At 37.1% G+C, this 22,586-nt stretch overlaps 1 protein-coding gene across 1 annotated transcript in view; it reads right to left on the reverse strand.

Annotated features, from left to right (window-relative positions):
• The window catches only part of GRAMD1C (GRAM domain containing 1C), an 85,002-nt gene that overhangs the window by 55,053 nt on the left and 7,363 nt on the right, over positions 1-22,586 (reverse strand). Inside the window, exons 3-5 of the mRNA XM_035728963.1 lie at positions 14,915-14,999; positions 5,009-5,112; positions 4,309-4,404 (exon numbers count right to left, since the gene is read on the reverse strand). Of these exons, the coding sequence (XP_035584856.1) occupies positions 4,309-4,404; positions 5,009-5,112; positions 14,915-14,999 (285 nt within the window). The remainder of the gene's footprint in view (positions 1-4,308; positions 4,405-5,008; positions 5,113-14,914; positions 15,000-22,586) is intronic.

A 22,586-nucleotide genomic window follows, 5' to 3' on the forward strand; every position in this document is an offset into this window, starting at 1 on the left:
GCCTGCTTCTCCCTCTGCTTCTCTCTCTCCCTCTCCCTCTGTCTCTCATGAATAAATAAATAAAATCTTTAAAAAAAAAAAAGAGAAAATATCTATAAAGAACTTAAAACAGTGTTAGAACAAGTATGTTCAGCAAATGTTAAGTTGTTGTTATCATTATTAAAATTAAAATGCTTGACCCTGAAATGTCACTATATATGTGAGAAACAGTCACACATTGGGCTTACGAAGGCATGGTCAGGCTGTTCACTGCAGCAGTGTTAATAATAACAAAATATTGGAAATGAACCATGGTAAATTCATTTGATGAAATATTATACAGCATATGAATAAACAGAAATAGCTCCATCTAGATGTGCTAAGCTGTGACTCCAAGAGATATTCTTTTTTTTTTTTTTTTTTTAAAGATTTTATTCATCCATTCATGAAAGACAGGAGAGAGAGAGGCAGAGGGAGAAGCAGGCCCCCAAGGAGCAGGGAGCCCGACGCAGGACTCGATCCCAGGACCCTGGGATCACGACCTGAGCCGAAGGCAGATGCTTAACCATCTGAGCCACCCAGGCGCCCGAGATATTCTTTTTTTTTATTAAAGATTTTTATTTATTTTTTGACAAAGAAAAAGACAATGAGAGAGGGAACACAAGCAGTGTGGGAAAGGGAGAAGCAGGTTCCCTGCGGAGCAGGGAGCCTGATGCAGGGCTCCATCCCAGGACCCTGGGATCATGACCTGAGCCGAAGGCAGATGCTTAACGATTGAGCCACCCAGGCACCCCTATTAAGTTCTTCTTAAGAAAGAACTGAAAAACAACATGTATAAAATAGCATTTACTTCAAAAACAAATGAAAACTATATGTCTATATATATATAGACACACAAAGATATATATGTGTGTGTATGTGCCTATATATGTATCTATATATATAAACACACAAAGGAAAAGTCTGAAAAGATATATACCCAACTGGTAATAGTGTTTGCATCTAGAAAAGCAATGGGATTAGGGATTATAGGCATGGAAGGAAGATGTTAGTTTAAGAATTGTTTGATGATTTTGTTAGGGAATGCAATATATTCATGTATTAATTGTAAAATTAAGAATATGATTTTTAACTCTTCTTCCCTTCCTGAACAGTTGAGCCATAAAGATGTTGGTGGAACAGAGAAAGTAGGCATCCACACTAGAGGTGAGGGTAGGGAGAAGGAGCTGCAGTAGCCCAAAACAATGTCAAAACCAGAAAAGTCGAGGAGGTTGTCACGTAGGATTGACCTATGTGGAGTGTCAGATCCCAAGTAGGTAAGAAGGGCCTCCATGGAGCACGGTGTTAGAACAAGAACAGGGTGAGAGGCATGAGTCAGAGCCTACAGAGGGTGACAGTGTAAAGGGGTGGTAGCCTGGCATCAGAACCCAAGCATGGTGAAGAATGTGACCACAAATGGTGGCAGCCTACAAAAGCATGTCAGAGCTGGAGCAGGTGAGGGTGACATAGTGTGATGGAGTCCATGAGGGTGATTTTGTGCTGGGGAGTCAAAGCCTGAAAGGGCGAGGGGGGCAACCACACACAGTGACAAACTGTCATAGAATATTAAGCACAAGCAGGGAATGGAGGGCATCCTCTTAGATGAGTGACCTGGCACAGGGTAAAGTAAATGCAGGAAAGGTGCTTAGTATGGGATATCAGCTTAAGCAGAGTGAGGAAAGCTTTCACATGGTGAGAGCATCTGTGTCATGATGGGATGGGCAGCAGCCTGACATGAAGTGTCAGAAACCAAGTCAGGTAAAAGGGCATCCATATGGAGGGGGGGGCGCCTGGAGGGCACAGGTGACTGAGCATCTGACTCTTGGTTTCAGCTCAGGTCATGATGTCAAGGTCATGAGATCAAGTCCCGTGTCAGGCTCTGTGCTCAGCACAGAGGCTACTTAAGACTCTCTCTCTTTCTCAAATAAATAAATAAATCTTTTTTTTTTTTAAGGAAAGAGGGGCATCCATGTGGGGAAGGAGTGGCAAAGGAGAGGAAGATTGGTTACATAGAGGCCAACTGATCAAGTAGGTAAATATACTGAGGATAATGGGAGCCTGGTTTCTCACAGTCAGGGAAGGGAGTTACAAACAGGAAAGGGAGAAAACAAAAATGAACTCTGTGGTCTTTGATAGGTATTAGAGATATTAGGGTAAATTCATGGTTTATGACAGATAAGTAGACAGACATTGATGTACAAGTGGATATATACGTGTATATATTATATAATTATATATATATATTACATATACCCTTATTCTGACCATTTAGAGGGCTTGGAAATAGTGACACCCCAATAGCAAGGAACACACTGGCTTCTAATATCAGTCTCCCCTTAAAAGAAATCAGAACTCTTTGGAGAAATGACTGATTCCAGGGCTGAGGCAGGGAAAGCCTGTAATATGCCAAAAATCAAGGAAATGCTCAAATAATGCTGAGAATAGTCAGAAGGACACTGACGGCCTCACATTGGCCAAATTTGGGACAATTTGAGCATCAAAATAAATAATGATTGGGACGCCTGGGTGACTCAGTCAGTTAAGCGTCTGCCTTCAGCTCAGGTCATGATCCTGGGGTCCTAAGATCAAGCCCCGCATCAAGTCCCACATCGGGCTCCTTACAAGGAGCCTGCTTGTGCACACATGTGTTCTCTCTCTCTCTCCTGACAAATAAATAAATAAAATCTTTAAAATAAATAAATAAATATATAAATAAATAATGATAGAAATGGATTAGAACTCATTGAATAAAACAAGAAACCATGAGGGCATACTGATTTAAGTAAGTGAATGCATAAATTTAAAGTCTGATAAGGAATCATATATTCACATAGTTTCAAAGTAGCTTGCCACAAAGTATTATTACAAAGGAAAATGAACTAACTTTACAGTAAAGTCTTGCAGACACCATCTTAATCAGGTGATCCAAGTGCATATCACCAGTAATGGTAGAAATTGAAATCATGGGTCATCTGATGGGATGCAATGGAAAGAACAGAGCATCACTTTCATGACATTTCTGCCAAAATTACATAACCCAAGTTTAATTACAAGGAAATATCAGACAAACACAACTGAGGGATATCTTACAAAATAACTTACGTGTAATCTTTAAAAAAGTCAAGGGCAGAAAAGTCAAAAAAGACTAAGGGACTATCCCAGAATAAGGAAATTAAAGACCATGACAACTAAATGTAATTATGTATTTCTAAACTATGTCTATTTGCTATAAAGGATATTATTGGAATAATTGGGGGAATTGAGGAAGGTCTGAGGACTGAACTGTGGTAATGATCAATGTTAACTTCTTGATTTTGATGGTTAGGATGTGTTTATGCAGGAGAATGTCTTTGTTGGAAATCCACACTAGAATATCTGGAGCGATATCTGGAGTGATGAGGCTTCAGAGTGACAACTTACTCTCAAATAGTTCAGAGGAGAAAGTTTTTTATACTGTACTGGGAAGCATTCTGTAAGGATAAGATTATTTAAAAATAAAAATAAAATGTAAAGTACATTTGAAAGAAACTACAAGATTTAAAAGTATCATTACAATGATTCAATGTTATAATGTTTCTCTCCCCTGCTTCTCTTTCCTTTCTCTTTTTCTTTCACTGCTTACCTTCATTCCTTCTGGGCTTCCTTCCTTCCTTCCTTCTTCCCTCTCATTCCCTTCCATACTTGCCTTCTTTTCCTTCCTTCTTTCCTTTTCTTTCTCAGCATTATGCTTCTAATGTCACACACAGAGCCCTAATCAATCTTCCAGGTGGGTTCAGAAAGATTCTTCATATATCCCCACTAAAAAATGGCAGATATTGTAGGTAACTGCCATCCTAAAAAAAAGTATTATAGTGATAATGTGTTTACTTATATGCTGCCCAAATCTCTGTTCACCAGAACCATTTGTTTTTATTAGTTGCCACTGTGCAGGTATTATTGATTAAACAATATCATGGGATTATTAGGGTATTCAGAAATAATGATGTTTTGCCAAAGCTTACCCTACCTACCTCTTACAGCAGTGAAAAATATGGGAGAAAGTTCTCTGTGAACTATAAAGCACAAAAAATGTTAGCAGATTTAATAAAAAAAACCACTGATTACATGTTTAAAAAAATGTTAGCAGTCATTTAATTAGAAGTAAGTATTTATACAGAAATCTAGTATTAAATACAATATATCTCTATTACAAATTCCTAACTCCAAGAAGAATTACCAACACTGACGGATCAGTATGATGCAGATTTTCTCCACATTATATAACAAAGCAAAGGTAGAAAAGTTTTTCACCTTTTCACCCTCTGTAACAATCTGGATAGCATTTGGGATGAGTCGAGCAGTTTTCTCCTTAGTCATGAAGGTTATATTCTTTAAAGCAATACAAATCTAAGCACACAAAAGAATGAAAAATTATTAAATGGATTTTTCAGAAACATGTAAAGCACAAAATACCAAGTATTACATCAATCTAATCCAGAATATTCCGTTGAAAAACCGTAAGGAATTAATAATAATAAGCACATGCTTGCATTCTCTGAGAAAAACAGAGTAAGCAGCCAGACATTCTCCCCCGTCAATAATTTCCTCCACAGCTCTTATCTCTAAGTTTAGGATAGAGTGTGAAAAGACATGTGGGTGTTCGTGTTCCATATTAACACATACACACACAAACAAAATTCAGACAGTCTGTCACGTAAGACATGATTTTGGCAGTCAAATGGATGTATGTTCAAGCTTTTTTCAACCTGAAATCTCTTTCTCCAACTGTATTAAATATGTACAAATGGAGCTCGATGTATTAAGAAAATAGATCACACACTTCTACAATATACACATTGTATACATATCGATTACATGTATATACAAGTATTATATACAAATATACATAAATTTACTTTGGAATCTAAAGTATATTGTTTTTAGGAGGACTGTATATATTTCTATCTACGCAATTATTTGTATCAACAAATCAAATCCAAATACGTCTTACTGTAGTTTCCCATCTGAAGATGTTGCTATAGAAACACAGCCAGTTTTCTGAAAGATATAGACGTCCCTGAAGCAAAATGTCCCTCTGAAGAGCACAAGCATAATCTAGATACACAAGAATAAGGAACAACTTATTCACAAAAATCTGGCAACTTTATAATCTTATCCTACTTTAACACATGAAAAGTCATCACTCTTTGTTCATTAGTTTGTTCATTCAATCACTCATTCAGATACTTTGGGCACCATACACCAGATATTTTGCTGGAAACTAACGTTACCAAACATGGACCTTGCCCTCGTAGAACATTCTAGAAGTGAAGGAATACAATAAACAAATACAAAAGTAAGTATAATGATCAAAGTGTAGAGAAAGTCTGAGAGACTATAACAAAGAGGGCACAGGTATGAGGGGACTGAGCAGGGAGAGAGTATATCAGAAAAAGTTCTCCAGAAAAAGTAGTCTTTAAACTGAGAACTAAAGGTCAATAAATGGTCAGCTGGACCATGAGGAAAGAGCATGTGCAAAGCCCCGTGGTAGAAAGAAAAAGCACATTTAAGCAACTATACAAAGAACTCTGGGATAGAGAAGCTGGAGAAACTAGATCATGTAAGGTTCACGGGCTATGGTAGACTGTGAACTTTACAAGAAGCCATTGATGAGTTGTTTTGTTTTGTTTTGCCATTGATGAGTTTTAAGTGGAAGGGGCATGATCAGATGTATATTATTTTTTTTTAAAGATTTTATTTATTTATTTGACAGAGAGACACAGCCAGAGAGGGAACACAAGCAGGGGGAGTGGGAGAGGGAGAAGCAGGCTTCCCACCAAGCAGGGAGCCGGATGTGGTGCTCGATCCCAGGACCCTGGGACCATGACCTGAGCCGAAGGCAGACACTTAACAACTGAGCCACCCAGGTGCCCCCAGATGTAGATTATTAAAGACTACTTTTTTCACACTGTGAGAATGGATTCATATAAGTGAATTGGAAGTCCAGGGGAAAACTGATGGTGGCTCAGACCAAGAAATGACAGTATTAAGGGAAAGAAGTAGTTAGATTCGGAGATATTTAAGAGGTAGCACTGATGGGAGATTGGTGATTAGTTAGACACTGGAAAAGGGTGAGGAAAGGAACAATAATTACTCCAAAAATTTTATACTTAATTTTAAGTTAGTTTCAAAGTTGATCCTCTCTGCCTCAGCACTAAAATCCAGTTCTGGTAAATGCCACTATCCACCAGTAAGTTAATACCATGATTTAGATTTGGCTCTTTGGCTAATGTAAAGAATATGGCTAAATTATCAATAACTCAAGATATAAAGGGCTACTGTTGATGGGGTTTGGGAATATAGGTGAGGTGTGGGTGAGTTCTAGAGCCCACAACCAAGAAAGGATTCTTGAGACATCTTTGGTACAAAATGGTGGTTTATTAAAGCACAGGAACAGGACCCGGTGGGCAGAAAGAGCTGCGGTACTGGGGCTGTCAGGGGTGGGGGATTTTATACTCAGGAGTTGGGGGAAGTAAGGAAAAGGGAGGTTTCAAAAGAACTTTCATATGCTAAAGAGGACCAACCTACAAGGTACCTACAAGACACCGGAGGCCATCACATTATCAAGTTAAGGTTGTTTTCCCTTCTAACAAGATAGTAACATTAAGACCGTTGGGACAGCAGGGAGTATGCTTCTCCCTCTGCTGCTCCCCCTGCTTGTGCTTTCTCTCTCTCTCTCTATCTCTATCTGTCAAATAAATAAATAATAAAATCTTAAAAAAAAAAAAAAAAGACAGCTGGGAGAATCCTGGAAAAATGTCACACATGTTCCACCCAGGAGTGGGGGGAGGGGGGAGGTTGCAGGGTGTCAGCTTATGCTTTGTCTTTAGCTTGCCTTATGCTCACTCATCACTGTGAGGAGATTTAGTTTAACTGATAAATTTAAAAACTATATAAAGTGATTAGCAATTTAGGAAAACATCGTTGAGGTATAAACCTAAAAATATTTAAATTTAATCATGTTAAATTTGTAAGCAAAGTAAAAATTGAGCAAAGTAATTCAGTTTTTCAAAATGTTTCCTTCAGCAAAACAAAACTGAGATGCCCCCAAACAAAAATCCTAGTAAATAATTAAGTAGATTAAGTTACTCATTACTAGTATGCATCTCTAAAACAGGGATTGGGCTCAAGGTCACCTTGGGGTGTCCTGAAATGTTTATCTAAGCCACTGAAACATTTTATTAATTTAGTGCTTCTCGCATTTCAGATCAGAAATACTTGGCAGACTTATTTTAAAACACAGATTTCCAGGACCCTCCCAGAGTTTCTGATTAAACATGTCTGGAGCAGGGTAGAGAGTTTCAAGTCTAACATGATCCCAGGTAACACCAACATCACTAGCCTGTGGACCGCACCATGAGAACCAGGGCACTATTTTACATTAAACTATGTTCAAAGCCATAGCAACCAACCGGATTATTTTAACTGAAGACTATTTGATATAGATTGACAGACTTTTTTCAGTGGTTTAAAAAAGGGTTTCCCTGGGGCACCTGGCTGGCTCAGTCAGTTAAGCATCTGACTCTTCATTTCGCCTCAGGTCATAGTCTCAGGGTGGTGGGATGGAGCTCCATGTCCTGCTCCATGCTCAGCAAGAAGATTCTCTCTCTCCCTCTTCCTCTGCTCCTCGCCCCCACCTCTAGGATGGATAAATAAATCTTTTTTTTTAAAGGGGGGGGTTGGAGTCCCAAAACATATATATTTTATTGGAATAAACTTATACCTCAATAAAAATTTGTATAAAATGGCTTTCTAGCAATATGGTCCACGCAGGAAATGGAAAAAAAATTTTAAGCCAGATTTTCCTTTTTTTTTTTACTCCCAATTTCTCTACTGTTAAGCAAACATGTAATTATCATTTCAGAAGGCAATATTCTACCTAATTTGAGTCAAATAACAATCTGATTCATCTAGAATGGAATAAGAAAATGTTTATCAAAAATTGTTTTATGGATTTTATAACTTTATAATTAGTGACTAGAAAGTTAGAATAAAATTAAGTAAATTAACCAAGCAACATAGATCACTTTGATGTGTGTGTTAACATCAACTAACTAGCTATTACATAATCAATTTTGAAACGATTGAATGGCTCTAATTCTTACAGATTTACTTTTTTAACTATAACATAACAAAGGTTACAGTGGAATTATGTTATGGAAATACAGATGGAATGAATCAGCACCATATACTTCTAGAGTAAGATTACACAATAAATAAACAAGATGTCCTATTTATAGTTTTATCAAAGAATTTAGACATCATCTATCCATAAAGGAGATAACAGTGAATTAAAAGAATGTGTTTTTAAACAATCATGTCAGGAAACACACATCCCAAAGTATTCTTTTCTAGCAGCAATCATCTTTGGGAGTCCAATAATGCTAACATTGCTTTAAAAAAGACTCCCCAGAACAACATTTTTAGGATTGCTTTCAGATTTAATATTTAAATTATAAAAGAAACCATTTTCCTTATTTATTTATTTATTTATTTTTTGGAGAGAGAGCAAGCAGGGAGAGGCAGAGGGAGAAGAAAGGGAATCTCCACATTGGGTGTGGAGACTGAGGTGGGGCTTGATCCCACAACCCCGAGACCATGACCTGAGCCGAAATCAAGAGTTGGACACCCAACCGACTGAGCCACCCAGGTGCCCCAACCATTCTCCTTTTTTATACTTTACATTTTTTGTGTTGTTTGCTTTTTACTTGAGACAACTGTAAAGGTAAATACAAATTGAAAAAGAAAAAAATTAATTTTCCCTGGTGCAAAATGGGAAAAAAAGACTCCCTCTTCACTTCTCTTTTATTATTTTCTGTAGAAAATTTGTAAATTCTACCATACGATCCAGCAATTGCACTACTGGGTATTTACCACAAAGATACAAATGTAGGGATCCGAAGGGGTACGTGCACCCCAATGTTTATAGCAGCAATGTCCACAATAGCCAAACTGTGGAAAGAGCCAAGATGTCCATTGACAGATGAATGGATAAAGAAGATGTGGTATATATACACAATGGAATATTATGCAGCCATCAAAAGGAATGAGATCTTGCCATTTGCAATGACGTGGAGGGAACTGGAGGGTGTTATGCTGAGTGAAATAAGTCAATCAGAGAAAGACATGTATCATATGACCTCGCTGATATGAGGAATTTTTAACCTCAGGAAACAAACTGAGGGTTGCTGGAGTGGTGGGGGGTGGGAGGGATGGGGTGGCTGGGTGATAGACATTGGGGAGGGTATGTGCTATGGTGAGCGCTGTGAATTGTGCAAGACTGTTGAATCACAGATCTGTACTTCTGAAACAAATAATGCAATATATGTTAAGAAAAAAAAAAAGAAGAAGATAGCAGGAGGGGAAGAATGAAGGGGAGTAAGTCGGAGGCGGAGACGAACCATGAGAGACAATGGACTCTGAAAAACAAACTGAGGGTTCTAGAGGGGAGGGGGGTGGGGGGATGGGTTAGCCTGGTGATGGGTATTAAAGAGGGCACGTTCTGCGTGGAGCACTGGGTGTTATGCACAAACAATGAATCATGGAACACTACATCAAAAACTAATGATGTAATGTATGGTAATTAACATAACAATTAAAAAATTAAAAAAAAGAAAATTTGTAAATTCTTTTTTCTTGCTCCTTTGAGATATATGTGAATCTTTTTATTTTTTTATTTTTATTTATTTTTTAAAGATTTTGTTTTATTTATTTGACAGAGAGAGACACAGCAAGAGAGGGAACACAAGCAGGGGGAGTGGGAGAGGGAGAAGCAGGCTTCCTGCAGAGCAGGGAGCCTGATGCGGGACTCGATCCCAGGACCCTGGGATCGTGACCTGAGCCGAAGGCAGACGCTTAATGACTGAGCCACCCAGGTGCCCCTACGAGAATCTTTTTAAAAGCAAAATAAAACCCTTGCCAGTTTTAGAACCCAGGAATGTTTTCTCAAGGACCTAGTAGCCATCTCTTTGAAATGTAATCATCAAGAGAGATAGTACCCTTATCTCCCAGTTTCTGTGATAGGGTAGGAGCTTAAGGTCGGTGGGCATCTTGCTACAAGTTGCAAAACTAACTCCTGTCATAAAGATATGAGTTTATTTTTCCTTTGCATAAAGTCAGTTAGCTAACACAGAGTAGCCCCAATTATCAGGTGAATTTATGATGAAATGTGTGTGATAAATAGTACTATCAAGTCCTCTTACTTGAGGACTAGTTATCATTTATCTTTAGAACATGTGTAAAGGGTTGTATCTGTTTGGTTATTTAAAAGGGTGAGATTTCTTTCTGTCTTTCTTAACAATCTCTTTTACAGATTACCTGTGATGCACATCCCATTCCAGTTGAATGCTTATTCAATAATAAAAACTGTTTTCTTTCTTTTCTACTTTTGTGGAGTTTTCAGGATGGGTAGGATATTTTCTTTTTAATTATATTTCCCCAACATAACATTTTCTTTGGCCAAGATTAAGCAAGAAAAAAAGAAGGCACAAATGAATATTAGAAGTGAAAAGGCGGACTCCAGCTAAAGCAGATGTTTAGAAATATTCTAGGGATAGTTAGTTGTCCTAATCAGGAATTCACACTTGGGATAGGTCAGCTAACAATTTAATTAGGACTACACTCCTTCCGGGGCTACTATAAGCCCTTCTGTTACCTTTATTACTGTTTAACAACAAATGTTTGGCTAATTAGCATAGACACATTAGAAAAGGGTTTTCATTAGTGAAATTAGTGGCTTGTTTATCAGTATATTGGATGCTACACATGGGTGAAATCAGTTGTATAAATATACATGGATTGGTTAAAATCTTTTAGAGATCCTCTGCATCATTATTATTATATGCACAGAGAATAAGAACCGATTAAGCCTTCACCCTTAGGTATGGCACTTAAGTGTTATCCTACATCAGAGCTTCTCAAACTTTAATGTGCATATAAATTACCTGGGAATACTACTGGAGGACGATTTGTGTCTTCTCTCCCATGCATTTAATTATTCAAGCATTTATATCAATATAGACTCATGGATATTTATTTTATTCTTCAGGTTATAATCCGATATTGTCATTATTTTATTGCTCAAATTATTCTGTCTTTGATCACTGGGAGTTCTTTCAAGTTAGCTCCTTTTTTTTCTTTCTTTCCTTTTTTTTTTTTTTTTTTAGCACTTCATTACTTTCTGGCACTGTAAGACTGTATGATACTCCACAGTCATTCATCTTGTATTTTCACTGTCCCAGCCCCAGAATGGACCTTTTCAAGGAGCTCTCATTCCTTTCATTGGGGAATGGTATTTAGAGACCAATATCTGGGTCCCGGACATGCTCACTGATACTGGGATATCACTGTTTCTAGGCCCTAGCAACAGACACAGGTAGGGAATAGATGTATATATGCTAATCCACCCTTGAGTCCAATTATGTCACTCATTTGTAATACAGTTAGATTCTTTTTTTACCAGTGGCACTGCAACCTGGGATCTCCTGATACCTGGTTGATTTAATTTGTATACAATAAAGTTACCTCTGTAAAGGTTTAACATGCAATTATGTAACCACCACCACAGTACTATATAGAATCACTGTAAAAATTCCCTTGTGAAACCACTCTCCCCTCCCAGTGCCCACAGATCTGTCTTCCATCCTTATATATTTGCATTTTTAGATTGTCATATAAATGGAATCATAAAATATGTAACCTTTGGAGTTTTGCTTTTTTCAATCACTGACCTCTACCTCAGAAACCAATAATATATGTTAATTGGATTTAAATTTTAAAAAATGAAAAAAAATAAATGAAAGGGGCCATAATTACAGATCCAATAAAAAGTAAAAGGATAATAAAGGAATAATATGAACAACAAAAAAAAGAAAAATGTATTGAAGTTTCATCCATGTTGCTGTGCATATTAATAGCTTGTTCCTTCTTACCGCTAAATAGTATACCATTGTATAGATGTACCATAGTTTGTTTATTCATTCACCAGTTGAATGACATCTTGGTTATTCCCAATTGTTAATAAAGATGCTACAAACAATCATGTACAGGACTTTTGTGAACATAAGTTTACAGTTCACTTGAGAAAATAACTAGGATTAGTAGGTCATATGATTAAGTGTATGTTTAACTTTACAAGAAACTGCCAACTTGCCACCCAAAGCAGCTGCACCAGTTTGCATTCCCACCACTAATGGATGAGAGACCTATAGCTTTGTATCCTCATCATCATTTGGTGTTGTCAGTTGTTTTGTTGTTGTTTTTAATTTTAGCAATTCTCATTAGCAGTACAAGTAATTTACTTGTACTTTAAGGTGCATTTCCCTATAATAATTGATGTTGAGCATTTTTTATATGCTTATTTGTCATCCATATATATCTTTGGTAAAGTGCCTATTTACCTGTTTTTAAAGTGAGTTGTGTTCTTATTATTGACTTTTAAGAATAGTTTTATTCTAAAGACAAGGGTTTTTTTAAAATCAGATATGGGATTATCAACTATTTTCTCTCAGTCTGTAGATTGGTAGAATTATACGTGGTTTTAGTTTTCTACTTTGTAAAAGTCTGCATCTTCCAAATTTTATACAATGAATAGGTTTATTATATCAGTGAGAGAAAACTATAAAATGTAAATTTTTGAAAGCGAATTTACACACTGAAAAATACCTAGAAAGTTATCCAAACAATTTTAACCAAAATTATATGTAGGTGTTAGGATTACTGATAATTTTCAATTTTTTTCTTTATATTTTTCTGTATAGCTTTAATGTTTTATAAAGAGTATATGTCACTGTATCATCAGATTCTTTCAAGATGGCAATGACAAGTATGATAAATTTTGTAAAGGTTTCCATGAAAGTATTTAATTTCAAGTGACAAACTGGCAAGAAACATTTGCAACACACATGAAAAAGATCTAATTTTTTAAACATCTAACAAGCTACTACAAATTAAGAAAAAGACAAACAACCACCAGAAAAATGGGCAAAGTTTTTGAAGAGAAATGTTCACAGGAAAAGAAATACAAATGGTTTATAGACATATGAATAGATGTTCAATCTCCTTTTAATTAAAGAAATGCATATTTAAACAATGATTAAGTACCATTTCTACCTACCAAATTTTACTAAAGCAAAGGTCCTAAGGTGTGGCAAAACAGGTACTTACACTGTTAATGAAAATGCAAATTGGTACAGCCTTTTTGAAGGGTAACTTGGCAATAGTAAACTTTTTAAATGCTCATTACCTTTTTGCCACAATTCCACTTCATAAAATTTTTTATCCTACAATATGTGTGCACAATGTGCCAAAACAAATGTAAAAGTTTCAGTGCAACATTAGCAGAAATAGTAAAAGACAAGAAGCAATCAAAATGTCCATCAATAAAAGATTTGTTAAATAAATTATGGTACAAAGTTCATTTAATTGAATACCAGGCAGGCATTAAAAGAATGAAGTGGATCCTTAAGTAAAGCTAATAAAAAGAGCTCAAAACAAGATTCAAAGAGTAAGCACAGTATGTTCCCATTTAAATTCTGTTAGGAATATGCATATATGCCTCTTGAAATACCTACAGAAAATTTCTGGAAATATATGTAAGAAATCACTAAAAGTGGTTATATAGCCTAGGAAGAACATTGCAGTGGTCTTGGTCAGAAGGACCACTCATTTCTCATTATATGCCCTTATACAGTGTTTGAATATTTTGTCATGAGAATGCATTACTTTCAAATGTTCTTAGAAATTGTTTTAATTCATTATAATGATATTTTGGTACTGAGCTGAACTATCCAGAAATTCAGTTACATTTTATTGAATATTGCCCAACAGTACCAGAAATCAGAAATTTCTATGAATAAATGGTTCAAATGAAATATACACTAAAATTAAAATTGAGTTTTATATTTTGATTACAAAGAATCTATATTAAGCTTATATCAAAAATGAAGCACTTTTATAAGGAAAATGGCTAAATTTTTCCTCTTAAAGTCTATTTCAAACAAAATCTATCTGAGAGATTACATGAGGGGCACCTGGCCGGATCAGCTGGAAGAGCATGTGACTCCTGATCTCAAGGTCATGAATTCAAGCCCCACACTAGGTATAGAGATTATAAAAAGAATAAATAAATAAACTTTTAAAGAAATGAATGATTACACGAAAATAACATAGCCCTAGAAAGTTTTATAAAACTGCTCATCTGTTAAGGAGTACCTTTTTCCAGGGAAAGGTAATATATATTGAACATCAAATTTAAAATTTTTCCTACAAAATCATATGAAACAAGCACCAGAAGAAATTGTGACAATAATTTTCTTTTAGTTCTATTTTCTTAGCTAGTACTTAGGTTTTGTTTGTTTGTTTTTGTTTTTTTGGTGCAAAATGGTGGTTTTTATTAAAGTACAGGGACAGGACCCATGGGAGTACTTAATATTTTTATGTCAGAAATCACTCCTCCCTGGGGCACCTGGGTGGTTCAGTCGATTAAGCTTCTGCCTTCGGCTCAGGTCATGATCCCAGGGTCCTGGGATCGAGCCCCGCACCGGGCTCCCTGCTCGGCGGGAAGCCTGCTTCTCCCTCTCCCACTCCCTCTGCTTGTGTTCCTGCTCTCTCTATCTCTCTCTCTGTCAAATAAATATATAAAATCTTTAAAAAAAAAAAAAGAGAGAGAGAGAGAGAAAGAAGTCACTCCTCCCCAAATTACAACTTGGTTTTACATGATCTAATATGAAGCTTATCTTGAAAAATATTTTCTGTCTAGCACAAAGGCTTAAATTTCCTACAAATATTGTCACTCCTCAGTTCTACTTTGATAATGACATAGTAAAATGGTTTTTTCACAACTTCCTGTCTTTTTTACCTGCTATCAGCTTCTCTGTATCAGGTAAATGAGTGAACTGTCTTTTGTATTCCTCATTCCTGTCTTTATAGGTAGAACTTGAAATCTGCAACAATAAAAAGATTAAATTTCCATTTAATTATAATCTTCATTAGATTAACTGAAATGTAGTGTCTTAGAAAATAAATTTAAAATGGGCTGTAAAATAACATGCTTTTTATGCAATATTTTGTATGTTTTTATATGAAAAACCACATACATAAACATTTCAAAAACCACCAAAAGGAAGCAAATGAAGCTCCCAGCATACTGGAATAAGGAGTTCAGCAAATTCTCTCTGCAAAAACAAATATACAGCTGGGAAAAAAAAACTCAAAAATATCATCTCAAATTACTGGAAACTGACCAAAGGCATACAATAAACTGAGAAGTATTTGTTCATGAAAATCTACTGAACTTAGGAGCCACAGAAGTCTGTGGCACTGTTTCCTTGGCCAGCAGCTCCCATTACTCTTCCTCCCCCATCGATTAAGTCAACGTGACAGTTCTACAGGCCATGAAAACTAGCAGCTATGCTGACAGAGGTGGCTGAGTTGATTCAGAGTGGAGAGCAAAAAAGCTATGCCCAGAAAAGGGAAAAATCCACGAGAGTGTGAGGTTGCAGTCTCAATTGGGGCAAGAAACAAGCACAATGGCAGATTAGCAGGGGACTTAACAAAGAGATCTTGGAGGAGAGATAGCCATAAATGGGCCTGATAAACTTCCCATGTATTCCTGGCTAAACAGAAGCTGCATGCATGTGTAGCAGAGACTAGAGAATTCCCGAACTATCCACACATTCCTGGCTAGAGACATAAGAAGTTTCCTGAGGGAAAACATAAAAATTGAGACAAACTTGAAAATGTCCTGAACACTGAATGCATTCCCCAACCTATACACAGATCTCTCAGAAGAAGGGAAAAATACTACTGGCACTATGCATTTGAGCACAATTTCTGACCAATCACTGGCTGACATAAGGGGTGACCACTGGGAAGTCAGCCTTAAAAATAAAAACAATGACAACAACAATAACAATAAGCTGAGCAGAGACCAGACAAATAGATTTCACAGATTTACTCTAGGCAAATTACTACACAAACAAAAATCATCAATGACAAGATTTAGGGGTAGAAAGGATATGACCAGAATCCACAGTTGCTACAATACATCATCTAAATTGTACAATTCTTAACAAAAATTATGAAACATGCAAAGAAAAAGAAAAATGTGACTCATACTAAAAAAAGAGAAGCAGGCAATAGAGTCTTTCAAGGTCCCCAGATACTAGATTTAGCAGACAAAAACATCAAAGCAGTTATAAATATGTTAAACAACGGAAGAGAACCATGCTTAAAGAATTAAAGGAAGGGGCACCTGGATGGCGCAGTTGGTTAAGCATGCAACTCTTGGTTTCGGCTGAGGTCATGATCTCAGGGTCCTGGGATCAAGCCCCACATCGGGCTCATGCTCAGCGGGGAGTCTGCTTGGGATTCTCTCTCTCCCTCTCCCTCTGCCCCTCCTGCTCATGCTGTCTCTCTCTCTCAAATAAATAAATAAAATCTTTAAAATTTCTCATTATCCTAGATAATAGAAAGCATATACTTAGGATGAAGTCTTAATTAATATCCCAATAACACATTACTATTTCAGTTATTTTCCATATTCTCTATGTCATTCATTATATATGTTAATTTATTGATAATTTCTTAGTAGTCATGTTACTTTTCCAAAATATTTTTCCATGTTGATGTTGTCATCTTTAAAGAAGTATACATGTTTAAAGACATTATTTATTTGAGAGAGAGAGAGAGAGAGGGGAGGGGAGGGGCAGAGGGGAAGGGCAGAGCGAGAAAGAGAAGCAGACTGCCCGCTGGGCAGGAAGACTGACCCAGGACTCCATCCCAGGACCCTGGGATCATGACCTGACTTGAACACAGATGCTTAAGCCGACTGAGCTACCCAGGTGCCCCCAAACTATACTTTTTAATGTCACTAGTAGCTTCTACTTTGCAAATCCAATAGTCAATTTTCAGGCCTCACTTTACTCTATCACAATAGGTCACTCTGTCCATGCCACACTTCCTAAGATTTTATCTCATTAGCCAAATCTCAGTTTCTTTTGCTAGTTCCTGCTCTACCACCTAAACATTGGAGAGAGGTTCTAAACATTGGAGAGTCCACTTCTTTGCTTTATCCACACTTTTTTCCCTAGGTGATCTCATCCAATCTTTATAAATTTGTCTTTAAATACCATCCATACTCAAAGTCTCCCAAATTTACTCCCCGCTTCAATCTCTCTCCTGAGATTCAAGTCATAAATCCAATAGCCTATTAGACTTCGCTACTTGCATATCAAATATGCATCCACTTGATTTCCCCAACCCCCAAAACTACTTCTCTCCTGTCTTTCTCTTCCCCTAAGTGATGCTTCCATGCACCTAGTTGCACTGATCAGAAACCTAGGAATCATTATCCTTGACCTTTTTCTTCTTCCTCACACACCCCAGAAAATTAATTTTGAGAAAAGCAAAACCATAAAAGCAAATCTCTGAAGACCTTCCAGGGGTGCTTTAGGAATAAGCTGTTGTGGTGCAGTCAATTAAGTGTCCAACTCTTGGTTTCAGCTCAGATCCTGATCTCAGGGTCATTTGATGGAGACATCTGACCCCATCAGTAAGCTGTCAAACAGGCTAATCTTATTCCTGCCTCTTGCCTTTCCACAGAACACCACTCCCCTTTCCCCTTCCTCACGTGATTCATCTGTGTTCTTTCCTTGTCCCCGATACAGGGCTCTCTCAAATGCCACCTCCTCAGAAAAGCTTTTCCAGACCATCCTAACTGAAAATGCTACCCCCTTCCATGTGATTCTCTATACCTTACATTCCTCTATTGTCTTCTATCACTACCTGACATAATATTACACATTTGCAAAAAAAGAGAAAGAGAGAGGGAGGCAAACCATAAGAGACTATTAGCTATATAAACTATAGAGAATAAACTGAGGGTTGCTGGAGGGGAGGTGGGCAGCAGATGGGCTAAGTGGGTGATAGGTATTAAGGAGGGCACTTGTGATGAGCACTGGGTGTTGTATGTAAGTGATGAATCACTAAATTACCTCTGAAACCAATACTATACTCTATGTTAACTAGAATTTAAATAAAAACTTGAAACAAAAAAAAATATATTACACATTTGCTTATGTGTATACTATTCATCTCCCAATCAGCTCTAGAATGGCAGAGATATTTAGAACAGCCTGGTGCACAGAAGACACTCAAATGAATTACTAAATTACTATTCCTGGGGTACCCGGCTGGCTCAGTCAAAAGAGCATGTGACTCTCAGAGTCGTGAGTTCAAGCCCCATGCTGGGTGTAGAAATTACTAAAAAAAAAAACTTTTTTTTAAAGCTATTCCTATCTTAATTCATGTATATCTACCTTTGCCACTTGTTTGATAATAATGTCTCTGCTCATATACTCTTTTCATTTATCCTGTGAGAGACTGATTCTGGTCTTTCATCAAGAGTAGAAAATTTTCAGGCATATCTTTTTGAATATTGCCTTTATGCTGATCTTCTGAAACTTCTATTAGATTCATATTGGATTCCTCTTCTTTTCTTATCACTTAAGCCATTCTCTTTCAAATTTTTCTATTGTCACCTCTAGTGGCACAGTGTAACAATTTCCTCATATACTAGTTTACTGATTTTTCTCTTTAGCTGCTATAGCCCATGTCCACTGAATTTTTAAATTATTATTTCAATCACCATATTTTTTATCTAGAAACTGTATTTGGTTGTTTCCCAAATCTGCCTGGTGTCTTTAAGAATGTCTTATCCAGAGATGCCTGGGTGGCTCAGTCAGTTAAGTGTTTGACTCTTGGTTTCAGATCAGGTCATGAGATCAAGTCCCACATTGGGCTCTGTGTGCAGCACAGAATCTGCTTGAGATTCTCTCCCTCTGCCTCTCCCCCTGCTCATTCTCTCTCTCTAAATTAAAAAAAGAAAAAAGAATGTCTTATCCATTTATCACATGCTTAATTCCTTCTAATAAGTCTTTAATAATATCAAATAATGGTTGTATAGTTTTTTTAAAGATTTTATTTATTTGGCAGAGAGAGAGAGAGAGTACAACCAGAGGGAGTGGCAGAGGGAGAAGCAGGCTCGATGTGGGGCTCGATCCCAGGACCCCGAGATCATAACCCAAACCGAAGGCAGACGCCCAACCAACTGAGCCATCCAGGTGCCCCGGTTTTATAGTTTTTATCTGGTAGTTTTATCTGAAGTTTTGAGGGTCTAATATGCTATTTATTGAATCTCCTTCTGCTCACTCATGAAGTATTAAATTCAGGTCTCAAAACATCATGAGAGATTGATAGAGTTGTGTACTCTCAGGAAGATTTCTCTCCTCCACTACTCCAAGCACAAGTTAGGCAGGTAAGCTTCCTTGTCTTCAAATGGGCAGGTGTAGGTGAATTTCTTTCCTAGTCTACCTTTCACAGAATGTCTAACTCTTCAAGAATCATGGCTTTATAAGGAGTTCCTTATAAAGTAAGGAAGCTGTCAAACAGGCCAATTTTATTCCTACAAGTCCAAGGCATCATCTCCGATCCCAGTGTGGCCATTAAAGCTTTCGTTACTGAGACAAATACACTCCTCAGGGCAGCCTCAGCATTGGCTCCTGGGCTTACAACTCTGGTAATCAGTTCCCTCTTCTTTTTTAGCCCTTAGGTATTTCCCTTGTTATTTTGCGAGCCCAGACATTCATTTTAAAAACATGTTTGTAACATTTCATCCAGCATTTCCAGGTACTTTGTAGCGGCAGTTAAACGGTCCTCATTCCATATTGCCAGAAATGCTAGCTCCTATTCCTTTACAACTAAACCTAAAAGTATTAAGATATCTAGGTTTTCAAACAAAATCTATCTATAATTAAATTTTAATTGGATAAAATATGATTTTCAAATCCAACAAAAATTGGAAAATAAATGTATTGTTTTCTCTCAGTTACCAAAGTGAAAGTCTAGAATAACCTTTTTAGCTTGAATAAATCCAAGATACATTGGGGAAGACTAACATGTGATTACAGAAAAGAGCTCTCCGAAGTTGCCAAAGTATGTTACAAACATACTAATTAATCCTCTTGGGTTTTTGTTTTTATTGTTATTTAACAGTGCAACATTAATTAATCCTCATGACGTAACTACCTCTAAATCAGGTTTGTGACAAGTTTTATTCCCCCACTTATAAGTAGAAAAGCTTACTTGTGAATAACATGACTATGATCATGCTATAAGTCAATGATAAAGAGTCAATACTTCTGATTTCTTATATAATTAGAAAAAACTTGATTACAATCTAGAAAAATTCAATTCTAAATATTTTTCTAACAAAACATAAGTATAGTATTTATTTGTACATATACAATGGTTCAAAATCTAGACTTGTTTTATTCTTGTTTTAGAACAGGGGCACCTGGGGGGCTTAGTCAGTTAGGCATCTGCCTTTGGCTCAAGTCATGAGTCCCGCATCGGGCTCCTGCTCAGCAGGCAGTCTGCTTCTCCCTCTCCCTTTGCTCCTCACTCCCCCCGCCGCCCATGTGCTCTCTCTCTCTCTCAAATAAATAAATAAAATCTTTAAAAAAATGTTTTAGGACAAAAATATTTTTTATTTTTATTTTATTTATTTTTTGAGAGAGTGTGCAAGTAGGGGGGTGAGAGCGGGGACAGATGGAAAGGGAGAGAGAGACTCTTATCCAGGCTCCATGCTGAGTGTGGAGCCCAGTGTGGGGCTTGACCTCACAACTCTGAGATCATGACCTGAGCTGAAATCAAGAGTCAGGTGCTTAAACAACTGAGCCACCCAGGCACCCCAGTATGTCATTTTCTAAACACAGGCAACAGAAAATCTCAAGGCTTTTTTCTATTTTGAGTAGTTACTAGCCCTACATCACTAAGAGAAGTTACATTAAATCAGTGTGTCTGCTGCAAATCTCTATATGCTTTTCCTGTGGGACATTAATCCACCTGGAATACACCATTATTTTAGTCAGGAAAAAAAAAGAGGTTTTGTTTTGTGGGTTTTTTGGGGTTTGGTTTTGTTGTTATTGTCGCTTCCGCTATGTATTTTTACTAACAGTTAAGGACCAAAAAAGCATAAATATTTATTTGCCATTAAGTTTATTTCAAGTTTTTTTCCCTTCACATAATTTTTGCTACATTGAGACTTAAAAGTTACTCATAAAACTCATTTCCCACATACTAGGATTAAATATTTTAATTTTTAAATAAAAAAGAAAACAAATATAACAATTAAGATTCCTCTTTCTATATTACAGGATTGAAATAGAAAATCTGCAGCTGTTGGTCTCACTATCAGGTCTATGCTGATTTAATCAAACTCCTTTTTTTTTAAGATTTTATTTATTTATTTGACAGAGAGAGAGAGCGCGCGCACAAGCAGGGGGAGCAGGAGACAGAGGGAGAAGCAGACTCCCCACTGATCAGGGAGCCCGGTGTGGGACTCAATCCCAGGATCCTGGGATCATGACCTGAGCCAAAGGCAGACGCTTAACCAACTGAGCCACCCAAGCGCTCTAATCAAACTCCTTTAAATTAAAGTCCTACTGTCAGCTGTTAACTGCCCTGGAATTAAATAAATAAATAGAACTTAAAAATTAAGTCCTACTGTTAGAAAGACACTCACTAGCCAATCTGTTAAGCAGCACAAGATTAAATGGATAACGTCTAAAGAGAAACCAACCTCAACAACAACAAAAAACTTTTAGTGAACTCTGTTTCACTGTCTTGTATCCTTTTGTCAAGTTTTCACAGTTTTTTTATTTATGGGGAATCATCAAAATATATTTTCCAGTATTACAAATAGGAGGTCCTCTTATCCAGCACTTTTCAACACTTTTTACCATTCTTAAGGAAAGGTGTTCCCCATGTAACATACTCCCACTGTATTTGCCCAGAGTTTTTTATGACTGATACGCAGCTACCAGGAATGTAAATTATGAGCACTTGCTAGCCAAACACCCCCTCCACCTTTTTTCTCATATTGATTCAAGACACACCAATGTTGCAATACTATGGCCCAATCTCTCATTTTATAAATGAGGCACCTGACAGGTTAAACAACATACTCAAGAGCACCACACAGTGAAATTACCAGGGACAGAGTGTACACTCTATGCCAGATTTTTTTTAAGATTTTATTTATTTATTTGACAGAGAGAGAGAGACACAGTGAGAGAGGCAATACAAGCAGGGGGAGTGGGAGAGGGAGAAGCAGGCTTCCCGTGGAGCAGGGAGCCCAACGCGGGGCTCGATCCCAGGACCCCGGGATCATGACCTGAGCCGAAGGCAGACGCTTAATGACTGAGCCACCCAGGCACTCCTATGCCAGATTTTCTGTTCCCAATCTCCAATTCATTCAATGATCTCACGCTGCCCTCTAAATTCACTACTGTGGAACAACTGAGTTAGCCAAGCCAGAATATATGAGTTATTCTACACCAGTGAGTTTTTCAGGTCCTTGGAGCTTAACTCTTTAAATACCAAAACTTTAAAAAGTTATCAATTCCTTTGGTCATAAACCTTCCATAAGTGTGAAGGCACAAATCCAGATTCCTTGGGTATTCCAGTGA

The sequence above is a fragment of the Zalophus californianus genome, chromosome 1 (genome assembly GCF_009762305.2).
Source record: "Zalophus californianus isolate mZalCal1 chromosome 1, mZalCal1.pri.v2, whole genome shotgun sequence".
In the NCBI taxonomy this organism is placed as follows: domain Eukaryota; kingdom Metazoa; phylum Chordata; class Mammalia; order Carnivora; family Otariidae; genus Zalophus; species Zalophus californianus.